At 38.9% G+C, this 25,910-nt stretch overlaps 1 protein-coding gene across 3 annotated transcripts in view; it reads left to right on the forward strand.

The window, feature by feature from the left end:
• The window catches only part of Rasgrf2 (Ras protein specific guanine nucleotide releasing factor 2), a 244,732-nt gene that overhangs the window by 54,234 nt on the left and 164,588 nt on the right, over positions 1 to 25,910 (forward strand). For all 3 annotated transcript variants that reach the window (XM_021724529.3, XM_078044465.1, XM_013366590.4), the window contains exon 2: positions 21,824 to 21,930. In XM_021724529.3, the coding sequence (XP_021580204.2) occupies positions 21,824 to 21,930 (107 nt within the window). The remainder of the gene's footprint in view (positions 1 to 21,823; positions 21,931 to 25,910) is intronic.

Consider the following 25,910-nt stretch of genomic DNA (forward strand, 5'->3'; position numbering starts at 1 on the left):
TTCATTGGTATAGGTTCCTGGGGGGGAAAAAGGAATATTTAAAAGTGTGTGATACAACATCTTCCCAAAGATTAAAACTATTTTAATTTTAAACAGCACACTAAGCTTTCCAACTCTGCATTTTATTATTTTTTAGAAGTTGCAATTTGGCAAAATGATCTTCATGTAAAAATACACATTTCTTTTATTTCCAGTGATATATTTTTTATATTTTTGTGTGTTTATGTGATTTTTTAGAATTTTGTTTTGGTTTGTGGGCAGTATACATTCTGTTCTTTTCCTCACATTTTCATTGGGATATTTGGCTTTTCCTTACTGATGTGGGAAGTCTAACTGTATCTATTAAGTACCTTAATTGATCCTTTTATATTATCTACTTGTTTCTTCATGAGCATATGTCATTTTGGATATATATGATCATTCGATTATTACTGTATTATCATAATGAAAGCTTCCATCTTCAAGGCTTGCTCAATGAATTTAAGTGTTAGAAATTCTTGCTCTTAAATTCCTTAAGTAGTTAGCACTTACAATGCAAATGAATGAAGAATTTTTTTCATTCACTTTTGTAATAATAATGAAACCAATGCTTCTAGTTAAAAACCTTCAATACACTTGGAATAGAGCCGCCACATGACCCAGCTATTCCACTCCTCATTTTCTATCCAAAAGAACTGCAATCAGTATATTCCAATGTTTAAAGTGGTACAATATACAACAGAGTTATGAAATCAACATAGGTGTCCATCAACAGATGAATGGGTAAAGAAAATGTGCTATGTATTCATGATGGAGTTCTACTTGGCCATAAATAAGAATGAAATTATGTTATTTTCTGGTAAATGGATGGAACTGGAGAACATCATGCTCAGTGAAATAAGTCATATTCACAAAGTCAAGGGTCAAATGTTTTCTCATATATGGAAGTTAGAGGGAAAAGAAAGGAATTTTAAAAAGGGTGATCTCACAAAAATACAAGGGAGATCAGTAGAGTAGAGGTAGGGGATTGAGTGGGGAAGGAAGAGGAGAGAGATAGGGAAGGATTAGAGAATGAAATCCATTAAATTATTCTATACACATGTATGAATGTATCACAGTGAATCCTACTTTTAGGTATAATTATAATGTACCAACTAAAAAATTCACAGAGATGGTAGATCAGCAGAGTAGTAAAAGTTGATCAGGAAGAAGGAGAAAGTGGGGGAAATACTTGGGAATAAAATGGAGCAAATTATGTACATATATGAATCTGTCACAATGGCCCCACTGTTATGCATAATTATAATTCACTAATAAAAACCCCTTCAGTATAATAGTATTTTCTAGTTAATTTGATAAGTTTAACTGATGATTATCGACATAAAGCAGACACAATGTCATAAAAGACTTTCTTAAAAGGCACTAATTATTTCTTTACAAATGTATATATATTTTTATGTAATTATCTATGCTTACATATGTTTGTATGTTTATATATTTACATATGTATGTATGTATGTTTTTAATTCCCATTGTGTTAAGGTCATACTGTAAATCTTTCATACTGAACATCAAAGTCAGAACACTGGTTCTACCATTATTTTCAATTTTGGGATTTTAAATACATCTTCTATTCCACATCTTAATGGTAAAATTCTAAATTATGATTTGGCTATTGAAGGATTTAGTACTGTGGATCTCAGAGGCCACCTGGTTTTGTTTTCTGAGGACAGGAGTCCTTTTCCAAACCAAGTCAGAGTCAACTGCTCATGTTATCCCATTCTGTTTTCAGAAAGGTTTTTATGATCTCTAACTTTAACCCATTATTCTTACTACTTGTGAACCACACAGAATAAACCTAATGGCTATCTTACAACCCACATTTCTGATGCCTACTGTTTTTGGCATCAACATGGTCCCTGTTGAAGGAGCCTCAAGTTTGCTTTCTGCCATAGAGGAACTCTGACTTGCTCAGTGCCTCCCTCAGCTAAGCCTTCTGTAAGTGGTATGAACTACCCTGGATGTTCTCAGCATACATCTTCATTGTCATTTTCTTTCCCCCACCAATGACAATGTGGTTAACAAATGAAAAATAAATAAAACCAATGGTTGAAATAAGAAAGTGGTGGAGATGGCATGAAGTCAAAAAATTTTGGAGGTTTCCTCCTTTAAAACAAGTGGAATTAGAAATTCTAGATTAGTTCAGGAGAGTCCTGGATTGATTTGATATTGGAATGGATAGTTTAGTCACCTTAATGTAAGAGAAACTTGAGTCACTGGTGACTGAATTCAATGTAAAAGAAGGCCTGAAATCACACGTGTTCTCGGTTAGTGGCACTAGACTGATTAGAATTAAAAGTCTCTCAAGTAATGAGAGGGCTGGGGTGGCGTGAAGTCCATCCTATAGATCAAACATTATTTTCAACAACATCTGTCCCTATTTGGAGTGGTAGCAGAAGAGAAAGATGGGAACTTGTTTGAGAATTTAATAAAACATGGAGAGGACCTGTTGCATTTCCCTAAAAGCTGGGGAGAATGAGTTAGACACCATGTAGCACACTTCCCTTTTTGAAAATTTTAATAGGTTTGATGACTGACAGAAGCTCTGATCTCGGTCAATGAAAGTTTCTCTGTTCCAATATTTATACGATGTAACCTTTCAGACACTGAAAGTGCAACCAAATATAGCAAGCTCTTTTAGCCATCCTTAAAATGACAGGTTTTCCAAACCTCTTGCTGTTCTTTTTACTCTCCAATGAGCACAATTTAATTTGATTCAGATTTGTTTGGTTGTTGTTGGTGGTGAGATTTGGAAGCCAGACTCTGTTTTTCCTGTTGCGGTAGAAAAAATCACAGAAGGAGGCAATTAAACTCTTACTCCTTGATCTAGATTCTAAGTTAAATTCTTGTCCACAAAAAATATGTTTAATATTCTAAGGCAGATTGCTAAAGCTAATATTGTAACATAGTGTGGATTATAGGTACTCCAGCGCTTTGCTTCATTCATAGTTTCAAATTTCAGCTCTATATGTTGGCTGCTGTTGTGACAAACCATTCAGCAAACTCTTCAATGTACAAACACCTAAGACTTTGGGAGAATTAGAAATATTTTCATTATGAATAGGCACTAAAATCTTCACAAAAACAACAAAAATCTCCAACCAACCACAACCACAAAAGGAACAGTGTGACCTCTTCTTAAGAACCCAGTGTGCCAATCATAATTGTAACATGTCCCTTTCTTCTATCCCCATGCATTAGCTCTTTATCTGAGGTAAGCAGGGTAACAGAGGAAGGGACTCTGCAGTTTGTCTTTTTCAGTCTGAGAAGAGTCCAGTGTCCTTGGCAGCCTGGAGGTGATGGATTCCCAGGTGTGCTTTGGCAGTTCCACTCCCACAACAATGACAAAATACTTCCTGCTTTTCAGGGCACTTTGATGTATGGTACTGCATTTGACCTTCACCTTCTGTGTTAGTAGGAGAGGTAGTCTAGTCTGCTTTTGGCTCAAGAACAAACAGCAACAAGAGGTGCTAGAGTTCATACCATGCTCCCTAGGACAGGAGAGAAGTCCTGATGTCCTCATCTTCTAATCTGGGGCTCCTGCTGAATCACACTCTCTGCTGGGGTGGGGGAAGTGGCGGCGGCAGGTTTGAATCTGTGAAGCTGGTTTGTACTGAGTATACCCATGGCAAAGCCTCTGAATTGAGATGTTGAAAAAGTGAACTGATAGGGAGAAGACGCCTTCAGCATCTTAGATCATTTTTCTAAGACCTGGAGGAGGCAGATCTTAATCCGTTTTTGGGTTGTTGTAACTGAATACCACAGACTGGGTAGTTTATACTGAACAAAGGTTTATTCAGATCATGGTTTCTAGAGACTGGGAGGTCCAAGGTTGAGGGACCGTTTTTGTTGAGGGCTCTCTTGCTGATGGGGACTTTTTGTAGAGCCCCCATACACCATAGACTGTCACATGGCAAGAGGGGTGCATCCAGGAGACAGAGCCTACTGGTATTTGTAACAGAAAACCATTCTCATAACCCATTTGTATTCGTCAGTTTTCCATGGCTGTGACAAAATGGCTGAGAAAACTAACTTAAATGTGGGAAGACTTATTTTTGCTTGAAGTTTCAGAGGTTTCAGCCCTTGGTCAGTAGGCTCCCAGGTTTCTGGGCTTGTGGTGAGGAAGAACATCATGGCCAGTGTAGCAGAACAAAGTTAATCACCTCATGGCAATCAGGAAGCAGAAAGAAAGGGGTCGGGAGGAGAAGGAGCCAGGGAAAAGATATAACCCCAGTTACTGACTTCTTCCAAGTATAGTTTCTACCACCTCCCAATAGTGCATTCAATTATGAAGTCATCAGTGGATTAATCCATTGAAGAAATCATAACCCTCGTGATCCCAAAGGACAAGACCGTCAACACATGAACTTTTGGGGAATGTTTCAGATCCAAACTACAAAACTTATTAACCCATTAATCCCTGAACAAATTAATCTAGTTTGAGGACTCTGCCTAATCACCAGGTCCTGCCTGATGCCACCCCTTAACTCCTCATAAAGGGGTTCCATCTCAATGTGAGTTTTGTTGGGGTTATTCAAGCCATAGCAAGGCAGTTGAATGATTTGACATCTGCTTTAAATATAAAGAATAAACTTTATATAACCATAATGGGAAAAGATGGTATCTATAAACAGGTAGAATATCCATTCCCTTTAATTTGCACAGAATTTTTCTTTGGAGCTGAATGTTCTCATGTGATAGAGCTATGGTAAAGAAATAAAATGTTCCCTCTCTATAGAAGCATGAAACTGTAATTTCTCTCTGAGAAAACAGTGGAGCTTGGTCAAGGGTAAAGCTTCAGAATTCTTCTTCTGTTAGTGTCTCACAGTGGGTGCAATTGTGACTATAGGCACTAGGCAAAGAAGCCCCTTGCAGCTAATATTTTCTTTTCTTTTTTTCCTTTTTAAGAGAGTGAGAGGAGAGAGAGAGAATTTTTAATCTTTATTTTTTAGTTCTCGGCGGACACAACATCTTTGTTGGTATATGGTGCTGAGGATCGAACCTGGGCCGCACGCATGCCAGGCGAGCGCGCTACCGCTTGAGCCACATCCCCAGCCCCATGCAGCTAATATTTTCATAGCAGGAATGTGAACGGGTGAGAATGTGAGGAAGGGAAAGGGAGGGATGGAATTAAGAAGCCCAAAGTCTTTCCACCATCTTGTGCCCACTTTATAGTTGCTTTCATTCTGTCTTCTTTTACCTCTTGCTACATTTGCTCTCTTGCAATGGCTGCAACTCAGATTTAAAGTGAGCTGTTTGTACCCCTAGGGCCCAGGGATGCTATACGATGGACATTCAGATTTACAAGGCAAGCATTATTTGAAGCTTCCATGAATGTTAAGATAGCTCCGTTGTCAGATTGGATAAATTTTGAGGGAGGTGAAAGTTAACTCTTCAGGGTCAACATTAGTAAAAGGAACATAAGACTTAGCTTCAGCAATATAGCCCAGGTTTAAAATATATTTAATTTCTGCTCTATAAGTAGCTACAGAAAGAAGAATAAAAGGGGAAATTAGAAAGAAGAGGAGGTAATTAATCATAGGAAGACTAACCCAACCTTGTACAGTATTTTATTACCGTTTTTGAACCCAGACTGAAGAATTGCTGTCCATGGTTTGTGTCCCTCTCCACATCCTAAGAACTCGAGGTGTCTCCTCTGGATGGTGGATTGCCATAGCAACCCATGGGGCTGTTGGGGAGAAGATATGCCCTGTCTGCAGAGAGCCACTTAATACTATTGTTCAAATTCCTGGGGAACAGGAGGGGCAGACTGTTGTGGTAGAAAATCACAGAAGGAGGCAATTAAATAACTCTTACTCCTTGATCTGGATTCTAAATTAAATTCTTGCCCACAAAAATATGTTTAATATTCTAAGGCAGATTGCTAAAGCTAATATTGTAACACAGTGTGGATTATATGTACTCCAGTGCTTTGCTTCATTCATAGTTTCAAATTCCAGCTCTCTATGTGGGATGGCGAGCTCTATGGCCATGACGTTGTCTCCAGGCACTGCCATCCCAGGCGCTGTGTCACTGTGGTATGGTAATGGAAATCAGAGCCAGGAGTATGTTGAGACAAGTCACAGAACCAAGAGTAATTTGAAAAACACTCATTTCTTTGTCTCTCCAGCATGTGACTTATAGGGTCAGAAATCTGGCAGCATGAGAGAAGACCACTCATGTTCCTTTGAGGCACCGCACGTCTGTGTCTAGCAGGAGCCTCAGTGACTGCAGGGAGAGGGTTGGTGTATCTGTGAGAGGCCAGGCTTCAAATCTCTTAATCTAAAACTGAAAAACATAAAGGACGTGTGTAGTGATTGAAAACCCTACAGTATCATCCAAATACAATTATCCTTCCCACCTTAAAGGAGAAGTTTAATATATATATAATATATATACATATTATATATATATATATTTGAAACTCCCATGAATGTTAAGATAGCTCAGTTGTCAGTTTAGAGATAGATGAAATCCTATGATTAATATATATTTACTATATATATTATGTAATATATATTATGTAATATATATTATAATATATATTTACTATATATATACATATATATATATCTATATATAGAACCTGACATATTATATGTGTGTGTATATATACAATATAAATATAATATTATTCCCTATATATGCCTGTCTGTGAGAAAGTTTAACTTATAAATTAGGCATGGTAAGAGATTAACAATCATAACGGGCTATAGATCTTAGCAACCTCAGCATATGATTTTTCTTCTCTGTTGAGAACTTTTACCTTTTCACTTAAAGGAATCACTTGACAGCTTCTCTTTGTTATATCCAAATTGCCATTATCACTATATTTGTCTTTGAGGATTATTATTAAATATTACCAGGCACTGTAATACTGTAAAGTAGATCCGATAATGTAGACAACTACAGAGTGATTTATATAGGTGGGTAGTGTATACAGCATGGATACACTGGACAAAGGTATGATTCATGTCTTGGGCAGGACTGATCAAGATGGTGTTGGGGGTGCTGGGGTTGTGGCTTGGGGGCTGGGGTTGTGGCTCAGCGGCAGAGTGCTCGCCTAGCATGTGCAATGCCCTGGGTTTGATCCTCAGCACCACATAAAAATATATAAAATAAAGATATTGTGTTCAACTAAAAAATAAATATTAAAAAAAAGATGGTGTGGGATTTCATCATGATACACATAATGGCATGCAATTTAAATCTTATGAATTGTTTATTTCCGAAATAGCCCATTTATTATTTTCAGAATATTGCAGGTAACTAAAACCTCAGCAAAACTGTGGATAAGGGGTGACAGCTATAATAATTGTGTAAAGTAGCACATGATTTAGGATTTTCTGCTGTATATTTTAAAGAAAATCAAAAGTGGTTTTTAATTTTATTTTGAATATCACTATTTTAACTAATATCATTTACTTTCCACGGGTAAGCAACAGTAGACAGACCTAGATAAAGTTTCAAAAATGGAAAAATTTCTTTAACACTGATTAGAATGTTTATTGTAAATGATTGAAACAATATAGAAATGTAGAAAGCAAATGAAGTCTGGTAATAACCACCCCCAAGATAGTGCCTTTGTTAGCTAGGAATTTGTTTCTAGCTTCCAGAAGCTAAAGGGCCAGAGTTTTAAGTGAGCTTGTCTCTTCATATTGGGTTACATTTGTTCTCTCTGTAATGACACATAGTATAAACAGCAGTCAGCACATTGTGACAAAAGCCAGAAGACTGAAAATGAAAATTCATATTAAAGTCGTAGACACCAAAAGACCCTAAATCTTTACATTTTGTAGATATGTTCATTTATCATTTTTCTAAGGTCCTTATAGGTAAAATGTAAGATTCTTCTAAAAAATATTTATTATTGACAAATGATTATATATATTCATGGACTACAATGTGATATTTCAATAGATGTTTACATCTGCAGAATGATTAAATCAGGCTAATTAACAAATCCTTCGGCTGTCTCTTTCTGGAGATAGCCTGCCTTCTCCTGTAGGTGTATTCTCCAAAGGCATAAGTCTGAGATTACCCCCGTTCTCCCTTGAATATAATTTCCTTGGTAAACCTCTGTCTAAACCTTTGGGGAGGAGTTAAAGAAAAAAGCAAATCCATCATCTCACATGCTTATCAATTTTTTATGGTGAAAACATTAAAAATCTAGTCTTATACACTTTTTAAATATATAATGCATTCTTTCTTTCTTTGCTCTTTTTAGATATACATGGTAGTAGAATGTATTTTGACATATCATACATACCTGGAATATAACTTCCCATTCTTGAGGTTGTATGTGATGAGGCACTTCACTGGTCTTGTATTCATATATGAATACAGGGAAGTTATGTCTGATTCATTTTATTGTTTTTCCTATTCCCATCCCCTCTTTGTCTACTAGAGTGAATTTCTATTCTCTTCCCACTTCCCTTATTATAAGTCAGCATCCGTATATCAGATAGAACATTTGACCTTTGGTTTCTTGGGATTGACTTATTTCACTTAGCATGATAGTCTTGAGTTCCATCCATTTAATGGCAAATGCCATAATATTGTTATTCTTTGTGGCTGAGTAGTATTCCATTATGTATATATACCACATTGCATTTTAAAAAATTTAAAATTTGTTCTGAGTAGTTATATATGACAGTTGATTGCATTTTGACACATCATGCATAAATGAAGTATAACTTCTCATGCGTCTGGTTGTATATGATGTAGATTTACACAGGTCATGTAATCATATATGAACATAGGATAATAATGTCTGATTTACTCTACTATCATTTCTACCCCCTCCCCTCTTTCACTACCTTTTGTTTACTCAAAAATACCTTTATTCTTCCTCCTGGCTTATTGTGAATTAGCATATGCATATCAGAGGAAACATTCAGCCTTTGGTTCTTTGGGGTTAGCTTATTTTGTTTAACATAATATTCTCAGGTTCCACCCATTTATCAGCAAATGTCTCCATTTCATTCTTGTTTAAGACTGAGTAATATTCTATTATATATAATATATTATATATATATCTATTATATGTGTGTGTACATATACATACATGTGTGTATATATATTATATATTATATATATATAATAGAATATTACTCAGCTTCTTTATCTGTTTATCTGTTGAAGGGCACCTAGATTGGTTCCATAGTTTAGCTGTTGTGCTGCTATAAACATGTGGCTGTGTCCCTGTGGTATGCTGATTTTAAGTCCTTTGGGTGTAAACTGAAGAGTGGGATGACTGGGTCAAATGTTGATTCCATTTTCAGTTTTCTGAGGAATCTGCATACTGCTTTCCATAGAGGTTGCACCAACTTGCAGTCCCTCCGGAAATGTATGAGAGAACCTTTCTCCCACCTCCTTGCCAACATTTATTGTTACTTGTATTCTTGATAATTTCCATTCAGAATGGAGTAAAATTGAATCTCAGTGTAATTTTAATTTGCATTTCTCCAATTACTAAAGATGTTGAACACTTTTTCATATATTTGTCAGTTGATTGTATTTCTCCTTCTGTGAAATGTCTGTTCAATTCCTTTTCCCATTTGTTGATTGGGTTATTATTATTTTTTTGGTGTTAATTTTTTTTGTTGTTATTTATATATCCTGGGGATTAATGCTCTGAGGTGCAGGTGGCAAAGATTTTTCTCCCATTCTGTAGGCTCTCTCTTCATGCTTTTGATTGTTTCCTCTGCTGTGAAGAAGCTTTTTAGTTTGAGATCATCCCATTTATTGATTCTTGATTTCACTTCTTGTGCTTTAGGCATCTTGTTGAGGAGCTCAGTTCCTAAGCCAACATGATGGAGATTTGGACCTACATTTTCTTCTAGTAGGCGAAAGATCTCTGGTCTAATGAATGCCTTGGTCCTTCATTCACTTTGAGTTGAGTTTTGTGCAGGGTGAAGAGGAAGGGGTTACATTTCATTCTACTACATATGGATTTCCAGTTTTGCCAACAGCGTTTATTGAAGAGGCTATCTTTTCTCCAATGTATGTTTATGGAGCTTTTGTGTAATTATGAGATAACTGTATTTATGTGGGTTTATTTCTTTGCCTTTCTTAAAGAAGAATGAAATGAAAACATTTGCTGATAAATGGGTGGAACCTGAGAATATTATGCTAAATTCCATTGGTGTCCATGTCTGTTTTGTGTCAATATCATGCTTTTTAAGAAATACTATAGCTCTGTAGTATAATTTAAGGTCTGGTATTATGATGCCTTCTGATAGAATGCATTCTTATTGATTATAATTGCCATTCTGTGCAATAGATCACTAAAGCTTATTTCTCCTAACTAGCTTGAAAGTTTAAAAAATTTTAAAATTAGGTACATTATAATTATACATAGTAGTAGGATCCATAGTGATATGTTTGTGCATGCACATAACATAATTTGATTGATTTCAATTCCCTAGTACCTCCCCTTTGCCAGGTCTTATTCTTTTACTTTACTAGTCTCCTTTCTGTTTCATGGGAACCTCCCTTCCCTGATACTTTTCCTTTTTTCTCTGTAGCTTCTTCATATGAGAGAAATCATATGACCCTTTACTTTCTGAGTTTGGCTTATTTCACTTAACATAATGCTCTTCAGTTTCATACATTTTCCGGCAAAGGTATAATGTCTGACGCCTTTAATTCTCTGGGATAAATACCAAGGAATGATATAGCTGGGTCATATGGTGATTCTATTGCTAGTCTTTTGAGGAATCTCCATAGTGGTTTTGATAGTGGTGATAATAATTTACAACCCTACCAACAGTGCAAAAGTGTTCCTTTTCACCCACATCCTTTTCAGCATTTATTATTTGCATTTTTGATGATTGCCATTTTAACTGGAGTGAGATGAAATCTGTGTAGTTTGATTTTCTAGCTAAAACTCTTTGATCAATATCTCCTCTTTCCCTGTCCATCCCCTCTTCTATCCATTGGTAATCACCATTCTAGTCTCTGTTTCTATAAGCTCAACGTTTTTAGGTTCCACATAGGTAAGATCATGCAATATTTGTTTCTATGGCTTATTCTACTTAATATAATGTTCTCTAGAGTCATATACCTGACAGGATTTTCTCTCTTTTTATGACTAAATACCACTCCGTTGTGTATATACACACTGAATTTTAAAATCCAATATCATCTGATGGTGGAAACCTAGATTGTGTCCCTGTCTTCATTATTATAACTGGTGTCACAATAAATATGGGAGCACACATGTAAGAGGCCAGGATCTTTGGTGACCCTACCAACCTAGAGTACCTGCTCTTATTGCTCTACTAGAGGTTTGTGAGATGATTGTGATGTTCTGTTTTTTTATAGTTTATAATAAAAATATATTTGATAGCTTAAGTTGTCTTCTTTTGCCTCAGAGCATTTCACCTATGTTAAAATTTTATGTTCAAATCCTTTTTTTCTGGATGACTACCTGGATGTGACTGTATAGTTGTAAAACTGATCATCACAGCTGGCTGTTTGACCTTTATTAGATCAGTTATACCTCATTTTTTTTTTACTGATGATTATTTATTCACCTGATGTTCTTAGGGGCTTTTTGTGTGCCTGGTGCAGTGCAGAAATTGAAGGTAGAATAGAACGAAGCTGACAGGGAAGAAGGACATGTAAACGGACAACTCTAAGATGCTGTGGAAGAAAAAGGTCCATGGGGGTGAATGAAACCCAGAGGAGGGAGGGACTCTTCTTTGCCAGAGGTGCCAAAGAAGGATTCTCTTAGAGAAATTCACATTTCAGAGGCACAAGTCCACAAAGTTCAGTAAAAACATGTAGGTTGCAAAAGAGACTGGAGATAAAGGAAGAAACAAAGTATATTAAAGTAAGAGATACACTAACAGAGAAGAGATTTAACATTTGTAGTGCCTTTTGGATACCATTTCCTGGATGTCAGCTAATTCAAGGTGTACAGTCACGTGTTGCTTAATGATGAGAAATGCATCCTTAGGCAATTTCCTCATCCTGGGAACATCATATAGTGTGTACTTAACACAAAGCTAGCTGGTTTAGCCACCTATACAACTAGGCTATGGATTCTGGCATTTTGCTCTTATGCTACAAACCTGTATATATGCTACTGTACTGTATACTTCAGGCAGTTATGACATAATGCTATATATGTATGTTTTTAAACATAGAAAATGTACACTAAAAATGCTAGGTGATAGGATTTTTAAAATTCTATTAGAGTTTTATGGACCACTCTTATATATGTAGTCAATTCTTGATCCAAACATCATGTGGCATGTGACTGGATATCATTGTCCTCATTTTGCCCATGAGGAAATTTGGGCTTTTCAGAAAGGTTAAGGAACTTGAGCAAGGTCTCATAATATGAGTTACCCCCAGAGGCATCCGGATTCATACGCAGGTCTGTCAGCTCCAGAGGCTGCGCTCTGTCAGTCACAGCATGAGGCTGAGGAGAGAGCTCGCCTTTTGGGGGAACAGTATACGGGTGTGGCTGGAAAATGAGGTGCATGAGAAGAAACAGGTAGGAATGAGGTGAAATGTGGAGCATGGGGCCAAGTGTGAAGGGCAAATTCAGTCTCAGAAGATTTTCTCCTAAAATTGAAAATACCAGTGAAGGCTGATAAGCAGACATGACAACTCAGATTTATCTTAACAGGAAGAAAACTCTAGCTGCCTTATGGGATACAAAGAGTTGGGAGAGATTGGATTCAGGGTCAGAGATTTAGTTTGTTTACACTTACATGTGCAAACAAAGCATTTTTCTAAATTGATCTTGCTCTGTAAGACTCCCTCCCTACTGAATAAGTGGGTAAAAGAAGAACCTGCCTTTTGTTGAAAATAATAAACGCAGCTCAATATTGAAGTAGTGAATCCAGGAATGTAAAAGGTTTTGGGGGGAGTTCATTTTTTTCTTCGGGGCCTCACTAAAATGCTGACTGAGTGAAAAGAGGCTTACGTGTCCTTGAAGGTATGTGTATGTGTGTGTGTATCATGGAGTGGCGGGTTCTTGCTGGCATGCACGGGGGTCTGGTATTGTCTGGTTCTGCCTTGGGCATTCTGTTGGCACCTCTGGTTGAAGTGTGTGGCTGCTGTAACTCATGGCACATTCTCTCTCAGGTCCATTTTGCTTTCTTGGTCTCCTGACTCTTTGTTGGGCTGCATGGCCCTGGTGTGGTTCCAAGAGTACACGTCCCCTTCAGTCCTCCATAGCATACTGGGCAATGTCCACACCACAGACAAGCTGGGGAGGCTCTGGGTAGCTAAACTCAGACCCTTTCTTGACCTAACTGCAGTGACACTGATTTTGCTAATTTACACGATAGATCACGCATGCTGTAGAATCACCCACCACCCATGTTGTCATGAGGGTAGGGGTGGTACACAAAGGTGTTCTGTGAGAGAACACCCCCTGGAGCCCTAGAAGGGAAGTGTGGCACAAGCCCCTTGATTATGTTGTCAACACTTTTTAAATTCTCACCTTCTCTGGGATTTTAGCCTTAGGTGGGGAGAGGCTGCAGTGGACGTCTCTTACCTCCTTATTCTGCCTTTTCTTCCTCCTCAGACCCCTTTGCCTTTCCACACTTCTCACGTTCCCGACTCACTGGCGCTTGCCCTAGGTCACCCCGTCCTCCTTCCTGAGGACCCATTAGTCTCCCTGGAAGGGGAGGCCCTCTCCTTGGGCTGTGTCAGCAGCTGGAGTCCAAGCGTGAGAAACACCAGTTACAAGGTAGGGCCACATGAAGGGGGAAGTCCTTCACAGCTGTCGTGTGTGTCCCTGTCACACAGCTGTCCCACTGTGAAGGTGAGGGGTAATGCTCATCAGAAGAGATGACTGGGCGGGAGCTTTGGTGAAGCCAAACGGATGGGGCTGAGAAGCAGAGGGAAGCTGAGGTGCCTTTGGGTTCCTACTTGTGACAACTGCTGGGTACAGATGCACTTGACGGAGGAAAGAAGGAGTGGTGTGAGGGCAGGGAGTGGGAGGAGGGGTGGGAGGCAGGGAGAAAGGGAAAGAGAGAAGTTTAATTTTGGACATAATTGAAATGCTGTCTAATAGTAGAATGTGGGCTGGTGCCGGGGAGAGAATTGGACTGGAGAAATGGATCTGGGAACAGGTGAGAACATTCAGGGATGGAAAAAAGAAGAGAAACTCACTCACACGGTTGATGTTGAAGTTAAAGAACAAAATCATTACTCTGCGAATTCTTGCACTTTATAATGATCCAGGACTTTGTAACATCTCCTCTAAATTCCTGCAGAGGGGCAGGTCAGAGGTCATAGAACATGCACAGATGGTTTGTGTGTTTGTTTTGGGTGCTGGGGATTGCACCCAGGGTCTCACACATGCTAGGCAAGCTGTCTGGGTGCTACCATTGAATCACACCCCCAGCCCCCGTGCTGCTATTTTCAACAAACACCCAAAGAGATTAGGAAGCTTCAGTTCTGAGACACAGATCCATGGCACACCAAGTTCATGTCCCAGCAAGGCCAGATGACACTAAAGGAGACGCTCTGATGATTGGCTAAAAATAAATAATTTGCAGGCACACACAGAGGCAGTGTTTCATTTTTTCTGTGGCCTAGCTGAATTTGTTAAATTAACTCCTGGAAACACAGAATGTACCTCGCATCAGTCTCATCATCATCACGGTGCCTGAGACACGGTTTAACCTTTGGATGTACTCTGCTAATGTAATTGCCTTGCTGCCTTTGAAAGGTGGCTTTTAATTGGGTTCTGAGCAGCAGCTGCTGTTGGGGTGCCTCTGCAGCCTGGAGATGTCTCAGGCCAGTTCACTGAGTATTCCTTCCCTTGCCTGGGCAAAGGGCTTGGCTGATCGCCAGCAGTTACTGAAATGCCATCAGTTATAGGATTGCCCTTTAAGCCACTGACTGGGTATTCTATTGAGTTTCCACTTTTTTTCTCTCAAATGTAAGTGGAGCTTTATTGAATACCATGTTAAATTCAGAGCTTCCCCTTCTCAGCAGCCTTTTTATCAGGTTATCTCCCCCTAGTTTATGGAAGTTGGTCCTCTGCCTGGATTAGGGGTTTAAGAGCTAAAGACAGCTGTCATTTATAGGGTTCAGGACTGTCATGGGGAAGTATGATGGATTATCTCACAGGCTTGTCACCGGGTCCTTAATTTCTGATGACATGTGCAGGTCACCTGAGAAGTCTCAGCTTATTTTTCACTTTTTGGTAAAATTATGCTGAACATTCTGTCTCTAGGACTAGAGGTGAATAAGATTATTGACCTGAAGATTTTTAATTTGTTTGAAGAAAATGTGTATGTAACTGTCACAGTGAATAAGCAGGTCAGGAGGAAGGGAAGGGGGGGGGACAAAAGAGAGAGCTCTTTTTGTTTTTGGGTGTCCTTTCCAGAGCTACTCTGGGGGGATGGTTCTTTTCATGTGCCAGGGTGAAGTCTTGGGCAGGCCCGGCGCATTTCTGATTACTGTAATATCATAAAAAGTTCTCCAGTCCAATTTTCCTCCCAGACAGTCTCAGTTGGTAATTAATATGTGCAGCTCAGATAGAGTGGCTTAAAGGCCCCTGCCTGGCTGGAGCTTGCTACATGCAAGACAGGCTCGGGCTGCTGCTCTCTCCCCGGCTCTCCTCTCTGGCTTCCTGGGTGGTTCCCACTTTTCCATGTTGGATCCATCTGGCATGGGTTTGCTCTGTGTGTGGTCAGAGTTTAAAGTTCAGTTTTTGATGATGCTCCTCTGTTTGCCGGGGCCCTTCCATGCTGGGGATTGCCTACCCCGCCAACAGGAAACTTATCTCCTCACCTCACCTCCTGTGCCCTTGGCTACTGGCCCTCCAGGCTGCCCTTGCTGCTGCCTGTTTGGCTGGCTATAAGATGAGCCACGCTTGGCTCACTTAGGTATAGCCAATTTCTGGGTCAAAAAAAAAAAAACAAAACAAAACCCAAAATCCCCCCAAAAAAACACTCCTCATTGATTTTGCCCTTGGTGGAACTATTACTTAAAATGTAGCATCTGCTTCTCTGCTTTTATCCTCTGGCAGGCAGTTCCTAGACATTCGCCCCTCAGACTCTTATGCATGGCCAGGCACCAACTTTTGGGAAAATACAGGAATCTCTCTGAGCAAGCTCTTTGGAGCTTTCACTAGCTTGAAGTCAGGAGAACACCCTTTCCTCTTCCCTGGGGTTTGTGTGGGGAGCAGGTAGGTTGGGGTTGGGAGGCTTAGCACATCCAATGCCTGTGAAAAAATCTTCTGTAATCTCCAGGAGTTTGGCCATTCCACATGCAACCCTTTTATGTCCTTGAGTGAATAAAGGTCAAATCATTTTTAGTCACCTCCTTCCCAGGTCTGATGTGGTGACCTCCCCTTGTCACCTGGGCATTGATTTTTGTTTGTTGAGTTGAAGTAGTAGCCAAAACACAAACACGATAGCCCTTCTTAACATGCAGCTACATTGGAAGACTGTTATCATATGATTCTTAGACACAAATTATGGCCTGCTATTGTCAGCTGTAGCATGGCCAGTGGGGTGGAAAGTGTCCCCAAAGACTTTTGCCATCTCAGATTAGTTAGAAATGAGGATTTCCTGCTCACTAACCTAGTGTAGCTATCACTTTCTTTGCAAAATCAAACACACTCTCTCCCTCCCTCACTTCTCTCCATTCTCCTTCTCTCCTCTTCTTTCTATCAGGCCTCTGTTCTTTCTCCTGGCTGAAGAAGGAGACTTTCATGCTTCTGTTCTTTACTTAAGCTTCCCTGATGATCTTCCAGGGCCTAGACTCTGCATTGAGTTCCCCTAGAGCCTTTGTCTTCTCATCCAAACCTTTGTGTAGGAAACTCTCGGCTAGACCTAGCAAGGGTGCATACATAAGCACACACGGGAATGTAGTCAAGCATGTTCACTCACCCTTGACACCACAGATGCACATACAAAGAAAAGATAAACAGACAGCAGTACAGCAGGGACCGGGAGAGAGAAGGCTTAGAGAACCACAGTTGAAGTAATCTCTGGCTGCTGCAGCAACTCTAGGCAGCTCTGCTATGTAGCAAATCTAAGAAGGAAACCCAGGTAAGTTAGTTAAAAAGTATGATTAATTGAATAAATTGGAAGTGCTGCATATGTCTTTGTAAAGATTTAAAGGCCATTTTTCCGAGGGCAGAAGGTAGGCCGGATTAACTTTCTTTATCCTTCACAAGCTTAGCACAGTGGTTTTAGGAGTAGTAGCTGCTAGATCAACAGTTACCAAATAAAGGGCAGATCAGAGCAAACCAGCTTGTGAAAGCTGAAAGATTTGGAGAAAAGATCTCAAAAATGGATAAGAATGACTAGAAACTGGTAATCCAAAGAATTTGCACATAATTATTTCCCCCACCCCCACTGTTTTTTGTTTTTGTACTGGGGCTTGAATCTAGGGGCACTTAACCACTGAATCACCTCCTCAGCCCTTTTTTATATTTTATTTAGAGACAGGATCTTGCTGAGTTGCTAAGTGCCATCCTAATCTGCTGAGATTGGCTTTGAGCTCGTGATCCTCCTGCCTCAGCTTCCTGAATTGCTGGGATTACAGGCTTGCACTACCGTGCCAGACATCCACTGTTTCTTACTGCTTATTTTGTCCCATTTAAAAGAAATTTAGATATAAATCATATCATAAAATTCATGATTTTAAAGTATATAATTTAGTGAGTTTTAGTATATTCACAAGGTTGGGAAACCATCACCACTATCTAAGTGCCGGTCATTTTCACCAGGCCCAGAAGGAAACTCAGTAGTGGTCAATGCACAACATTATACATTTGTTAAACCCACAGAATGTGCAGCATGGAGTGAACCTGAATATACTACGGATACACTACATACATCCATATTTGTTCATCAGCTTTACCAAATATGCCACATAGATGCAAATTGTTAATAATAGGAAAAACCATGTGTGGGGTGTGCAGGAGTGGGGGGAGGGACACTCCCTGTACTTTCTGCTCAATTTTTTTGTAAACCCAAACTGCTCTAAAAAATTCTATTAATTAAAATAAATAAAAAACTCCACACCATTAGCAGTCAGTCTACGTCCTCTCTTCCCCTAAGCTTGTGGCAACCACTTATCTCCTTTCCCTTTCATACATAGGTGCTTTAAAGAGGCTTGTAAGTATTTGTTTTGGTAATTACAGTTAAGATAATGTCAAGAGTTCATACATTAAAATATCATGTTTTTATAACTCCTTCTGCCCTTGCTCGAAACATCAGTGAAATATAGGCTTTACGAAAATTAAAATGGCATAGCTATGTGTAAGAATAGGAAAAAAATCTTAGTGATCTAAAAGTATGACAAAAATACTTTCTGCAGTGGAAAACCTGAAGCTCCAGGTGTGAACTCCATGGAAAGCAGAGGCAGTTGGGAGTTTGAGAATCCCTGAAAAATCATTCCAGGAATGGATCGGAATGAGAATCAGGCTCAAAGCCTTGAGCTGGGACCTTTGGAGGAATCCCCCATGGAGCAACATGTATATGGTGTCTTGTCTTTAGTAGCTGAGAATTCAGAGAAAATCAGAGAGAAATATCTGGTGGAGAGGCTCATTGACTATATCAGCAACTTCTGCAACATCACCACAGCAGAGGAAATCTGATATTCTAACCAAAGAGCTGGTTCTGGCCTGGGCATCTTAAGGGGGCCAGAAGATGTAACTGAATGAAAACTCACTAAAGTCCAATATAATGATGCACTTTCAGGATTGCTATACTTCCTAGTAAATTGATTCTTTTATTGATATAGGATCTTCTTTATCACATTTGATATTATATAGAGTCCAACTTTTGTCTTTTGACTAGAGTTTATCTTTTCTATCATTTTATTTTTAATGTTCACTTTCTGTATTTTAAGAATATCATTTTAAAGGTAACTCAGGTTTTTTTTATAATTGGTGCATTATGATTGTATATAATGGTGGGATTTGTTGTCAGATGGTTGTACCTACACACAATATAACAATATAATTTGGCCAGTAGAAATTTTTTTACTGTATTTTAGTTCTTGCAAATTTTCTATAAGCTTAAATTATTTCAAAAACAATTAAAATTTAAGTTAATAAAAAGACCCAGTGTCATATTTTGTAATCCCAGCTACCCTTGAAAGTAAGGCAGGAGGATCAAGAGTTCAATGCCAGCCTCAACAACTAAGCAAGACCCTGTATCAAAATTAAAAATAAATAATAAATAAAGGGGTTGGGATATATCTCAATGGCATAGAAAATGTGGGTTCAATTCCTAGTGCTTCAAAATCAACAATGAAAATTGAGTTACTGTATAATTAACACAGCCATGGAAGTTATAAATATTAGGAAATCCATATGAGGAGGCTAAAAAGAACAATCACATGATTATCTTTATACATAAAGGACATTATCACTTTTATATCAATTATTATACATATATTTCCAGTTTTTTACATGTCTTTATGCATTATTTGCAGTGGTCTTGTTATGTAGACTTTTTAATGTAATTCAATCATTGGTCTTTTATCTTACTGTTTCAGGATTTTAAACCATAGTTAGGACAATTTTTCCTACTTAGAGGTACAGTTATCAATCAGTCATTTAAAAATGTATTTGTTTTGGTTTAATTTTTAAATTATTTTTTTTAGTTGTAGATGGACACAATATCTTTATTTATTTTTATGTGGTGCTGAGATTCAAACCCAGTGCCTCACACATGCAAGGCAAGTTATCTACCACTGAGCTACAACCCCAGTTCCTGTTTTAATTTAATTTTTTCACCAAAATTTCTAATGCATTTGGAAATTATCCTGGCAGACAGTGGACTTGGGGTGGAGTTTTTCTGGTTTCTGTTGTGCAGAAGTGTCAGCCTCTCATGTGCCCTGGTGTTATGCAGGGTCTTGATTCCACCTTGGTGTCTTGTACAGGCCCAAGACCATGTGTTTCAGCCCCTGTGGATGTTAGAACTCCGTCTCCTGGATGAGAAGGTCTAGTGTGTTACCCCTCAGTTCCCATGCTTTCTGCTTGGCTTCGCCTCTCATCTTTGTTTCTGGAATCTGAGGATCCCTCGGTTTTCCTCCCTCCACTTAAGCTTAAATATGTATGTTTGGCTCAGCTTGGAATTTTCCTTTAGCTTGTCTACTACTTCATCCTGGGTCAGTTCATAGTGTTCAGGAAATTGGAGAGGACACATTCTAAGGGGCTTGGAAATAAAATGAGGCAGGTGAACACTTACTCTAGAGGCACCACAAGTTTTTCTGGACCTCACAGCTGTTTTGAAGCATTTCAGAACTTCATAGGCTAGAGCAGATCTTCAAATGTCCAAGCTAGTCAATCACAACTTAAAGACTTCTGAGGTAACACTAACTCACTGTGATCTACTGAGTGTATTGCTCACAAGTGCTGTCAAAGGACAATGCATCTTTGACTCAGACATTTGTTACTTTCTCTAATACAGAGCAAACTCAGTGCCAGATATGTATTTCACATACTAATAGATTATACCAAGATTTTTAAAGAAATCTGCTTTAGAACTATGGTCCATGAACTCTGTATATGGTAGTGAGATTCCCCATTTCACATCTGTCTTGGCTGGAGCACAAAGGGGTTTGGTGGCCCAGTGTGAGTTTGGGAGTCTGTGTAAGACTTATTTGTCTGATTACTTCTATTCTGGAATCCTCATGAGAATCTTGAGTAATCATATATGATTTTTAAAGTCTTTGAATCAACAGCATATGATTAACCTTCTTTGGTGCATGGTTCTATGACCTATTTGATTTGTGTAACCCTGATAATGATGACGCAGAACCGTTCTATCAACCCCCAGACTCCCCCACACCATCCCTTTACCATCACACACCCCCACCATGACTCCCCCAAACCACTGATCTGTTCTCTGACACTACTTTGGAAATATCAAACAAAAGGAATCATTGCATATATAACCTTTTGAGAATGACTTTTTTTGTGACATGACCCTTTGAGAGGCATCCAAGTTGCTGGATTTATCAAGGGTTTGTTCCTTTTTACTGCTGAGTAGTATCCATTGTAAAGATGTACCAGCATTATTTAACTACTCACCTACTAAAAGATATGTGGTTGTTTCCAGTTCTTAGTGATTATGAATAAAATTCATATGAGAGAAATCATTTTATCCCAATAAATGGCACTATGACTTTTCTCTACTTCATCTGAGTTCCTTTTGTCTGACAGTAACTTAGATTCCACATCTACCAAAAAAAAAAAATTCTGCTCTTAACCCCAAGGATGATGATTAGGGTTTCTTCTTATATCAAGTATAATATGTCTAGGAAAATAAGGAATAAGCAATGGTGATGTCCACTAAGATTGAAGGATAGGCAAATGGCAATGATTCAATATAATTTTAGATATATTTCTTTCCAGAATGCAGAAAAGATGCAGAATAGAATAGATAATAGAACTAGCCATTGCAGTGGTATGGACTTATGTGCCTGCCACTTTCTCACACCCCACAAAAGGGAAACATTTTTGGAAAAATCTTCATGATAACACTAATATATCTTTAAAGCCAGATTTGGGCAATGTTCTTCTTGTACTCGTATAAAAATACATAGTGCAGTAGGTTGTGGGTTGACTCTTGCTGAGGGGTGTTAAGACGTGGTCTATGTTGTCTTCTAGCTGCAGTCATTGCTAACTGGGCCAGGAATGATATTTTCACTTTGAAATATGACTTACATAAAATTGATGTATTTTGTAAATACATACTTTGTGTAGGCATATACTGTGTTATTATGCTTGTATGCTCAAAAGATAAAACTAAACTTTTGTGTTTGTTTTTCTTTCCAGTATTACTTTACTGTTCTTTTTGGCCATGAAGGTCAGAAGCCACTGGAGCTGCGCTGTGAGGAGGAGCAGGATGGTAAAGAGTGGATGGAGGCTATTCACCAAGCCAGGTGTGGACGCAACTTCTCCCATGTGTGATACCTGCTTGTCTGGGTCTTGCATTGGGTTATTACTGTTGGCATGAGTTTGGAAGAACTTGCCATTCCAGAATGGGGTTTCCTTTGGACCTCCTCCTTAGCCATGTGTGAGCTAATTATTTGAGTTTTCTGTGGCTATATTCCAGTTAAAGATTAAAGGTAATAGATAAATAATAAAAACAAATAGTAAATTCCTTTGTGCCCTTCACCAAGTGCTTCTCAGTTAAGGAATTTATGAAATGTACGACTCACCTTTCATCAATCTTCCAGAGGCACATTATAATCATCCTCTCTTTTATAGACAAGGAAACAGGACTGGCAGGTGAGTTTACTTGCCAGAGGTTGCACAGCTAATAAGTGACAGAACTGAGATATGAACCCAGCTGAGCCCACCTTTGTTAATCCTACCTCAGTTATTGAAAACAGGCAATAGCAACCTCTATCTAGGGAAATAGAAAACTGTAATTTTCTTCCTCTTTGGAATACCAGAAAGGTGGAAAGCACCCACAAAATCTTAAATGGGAGTAAGGAATCTGAAAGAAGCAAGACAAATCCCTCTTTGTTTTCCCTCTCAGTTCCCTAGTCCTGTTCATTTTTGCTTCAGATGGCTCCCATGCTGACTGCTTTTTGCCCTGGGTGCAGCTTGCTGTTGTAACTAGCCAGGCACCCTACTTGACTGCCTTTGCTCTGGCTGCTCTCTGTCTGAAGGCTTTGCTCCAGATTCAGGACCAATGTGGAATGAATTGCTATAGAGAGAAGGCCAGGTCTTCAAAGAAGGCAGATGCATCAGGCTGGCAAGGTAGAACCTTGGGTCCTTTGCAGACACAGTCTTTGTGGTTAATTCTGTTCTTTTACATTTGAGAGTTAAAATGCAACACATAATTAAAAACATGTATATTTGCCTATTTTTTTCCATTCCAGAAGAGCAGTTACCAGGGGTAGTATAAATGGCTTTTTAATTGCCAAGCAAATATCTTGGTGAACCAAACTCAGACAGTGTGAGCGACTTTGAAGGTGGTTGGATTTCACAGAAGAGGTCCTTCTTTCTTTGTCATTTTTTTGTCCATATATGTGGATGTGGTCGGTCACTACTGTTATTTGGCATACGATGAAAACTAGGGCATATAAAATTTTTGTTAGGAGACAGACTTTAGAAACCACTTTAGTAGATGATAGAATGGTGACACTTCTCTCTTGGATTTGAAGATTTGGTTAATGATTGATCATTTTTCTTGATGCCGTGAGTCTTTTGTCTGTTAGAATTGTTTTTCCTTTGATTTGAGGTCTGGGATTAGATTCTTTGATGACTCCTTTTAATCTGACTGCTTTATATTTGAGCTCTTATATTTGACTTTTTACACTGAGATGTTTCTGAAATCAGGGACCATAATAACTTGGATCTCTGAAATTCACCCTGACTTTTTTCATACTTAAACAAATCCAGAAAGTTAACAAAGCTGATTCAGAGAAAAAAAAAATTGTTAGTCATTTTTGCTTGACATTGTGCTACTGAAACACAATTAACAGGGATTGGTAGCTTCCCTTTGAGGACAGCTTGATGGCCTTCATTTGGTACTGCTGTCTGTGTATGTGTGGGCAGGGGCAGGGTGCTGGGAATTAACCCAGGGGAGCGCTAATACTGAAACACATACCCAACCCATTTTATTTTAATTTTTAATTTTGAGATGGTATCTTGCTAAGTTGCTCAGATTGGCTTCAAAGTTGTGATCCTCTTGAGTAGCTGGGATTTCAGGTGTGCACCACTGTACCCAGTTGCTGCCTTTTTAATAGAAAACTTTAAAAATCCTAATAATTCCTGTCTTATTGATTCCCTTTTCTGAAGTCTGAGATTTTGATTGACTGATAACTATTTGAGCATGAGACTATTCTTTTCTGAGCTGCGGACCTTTCTGCAAATTCTATATAGAAACAAAGACTGCTCAGAACTCCCTCTCTTGGTCTCTTCTGTTTTCCTGGGATGGTTTTTCCATACTAGCCTGGGTGTGTTGTCTTTGTCTGCCATGAAAATCACATTGTTGCACTGGCTTTTGCACCTCTGAGCAGAATCTCCTTGTCACAGTTTGCTTTAAGATGATCTTTGGATCATTTTCTGGGAATTCTAGTTGCATCTTTTCTCCTTTAAATATGGTCCAGGATTTCTTTTTTTCTTTTGGAATTAATGCTCTTCATTTTGACCTTTGACTTGGTCCAGATAGCCCCATCAGTAAGAAGATGGTCTTGGTATGGAAGAGGACCCAAGTTTTCATCTTTCAATTCTCTTCCAATCCCGACCTAATCTTAAGTTCTGGAATATAGTGGTCTGGAAGAGGAAGAGGAAGGTATTTCATAGATGTTGGGGTAACCTATAAGGATCTTTGGCTATGTGTATAAAGGAAGTATCAGACCTGGGTGGCATCTAAAACATCTCTTGGCCCTTAGCTTGGATGATGTCAACTACTGGGAGAAGAAATAAAGGATAAGAGCAAGTTTGTCAAGCAAAGTGGTGAGCAGTAACCAGGAAGTGCTCTGCAGGGAATTATTAGAGTGTGATTGGTTACTGGGAAGGGACAGTGGGGGAGCTGTGAGATACTGACATGATCTTTCTGTCCCATGACATGGAACATGTGGGAGAATGAGTGTACATTGGGCTACTTGAGAGGTAAGCTATGTCTTGAGGACAGACCTGGGTTTGGATCTTTACCCAAGGTGAGGTCTGGGGAGGGTTTGAGAATATTATGCCCAGTGTGGAGTACTATTAGCCTGCATAGCTGTACCCACTATGCAAATGTGTGGCTTATGCTGTTGGCATTGGAAACTGTCCCGCTATCTTTTGTTGACTTTCCAATTTCTTTAACTGAAACTCTGTTCCAACCTCACCTCAGTGTATATCTTGTGCAGGTGGGTCTCAGGATCTCCTCCAAGTGAGGCATTTTCAGGGAAAAAGGAGTTGGACATATGCTTTCATTCAGAAAAATTCATGTTAGATTGAGTTGGAAAGGTTTGACCTAACCTTTCTTTTACCCTGTCAGTCCCTAACACGATGAGCAGAGAGACTTAATCCTTTAGTTAAATCTTTCATTTAAGCATTGTTATCTTTTTCAGTTAAAAAAACAAAAACAAACAAAAAACTCTGATGCAGCCTCTTGGGTCTCTCTTTTTAAAAATATCTTTATTTATTTATTTTTATGTGGTGCTGAGGATCGAACTCAGTACTTCACACATGCGAGGCAAGCGCTCAACCACTGAGCTACAACCCTAGCCCTCTTGGGTCTCTTTTTTATTTATATATTTTAGATTACATGTGCCCAAGAGAGCCTGTTGTCCATATTCTCTCCCCTCACACCAAACACACACACACACACACACACACACACACACACACACACACATGTACACACACGCACACACCCACCCCATGTTAACTGCATGGAACACCAAATGCCTACTGCCTGCACCCTCGTTCTTCTTCCTTGGTTAAAGTTTAATTTAGAGCAAAGTATATAGTATAAAATCTGTACCACCCAAAAGGCATTGTGTGCTTCTTATCCCTATAAGATCAGCCCTCTATAAAATGTGCATGGAGAAATCCCTAACAAATCAGAAAAGAGTGATTACATGGAATAGCTGAAAATATTTTATGTGTTATAGAAACATCACAGAACTAGACAATCAAGAATCGGCAGTGATGTGATAGCCTAGAGCAATCCCAAAGCCATATTTTATATTCTTCTTATAACCTTAAAGCTGAAAACATGAATTTTGTCCATCTGCAATATTATGGTTTTGGTAAGAACTTCTGTCTGGGATTTGCCTCCAGATTTGCCATAATGAAAGAGAATTCATTCCCCCTTACACTGTGTAAAGTGCTAGTGAACTGTGAAAGATTTCACTTGATTTGATGGTTACTTGTTTTCTGTAGGAAAAAACTGAGCTTCAGTTTCCTTCTTTTCAGC

This window comes from Ictidomys tridecemlineatus, chromosome 1, assembly GCF_052094955.1.
Source record: "Ictidomys tridecemlineatus isolate mIctTri1 chromosome 1, mIctTri1.hap1, whole genome shotgun sequence".
NCBI lineage: Eukaryota > Metazoa > Chordata > Mammalia > Rodentia > Sciuridae > Ictidomys > Ictidomys tridecemlineatus.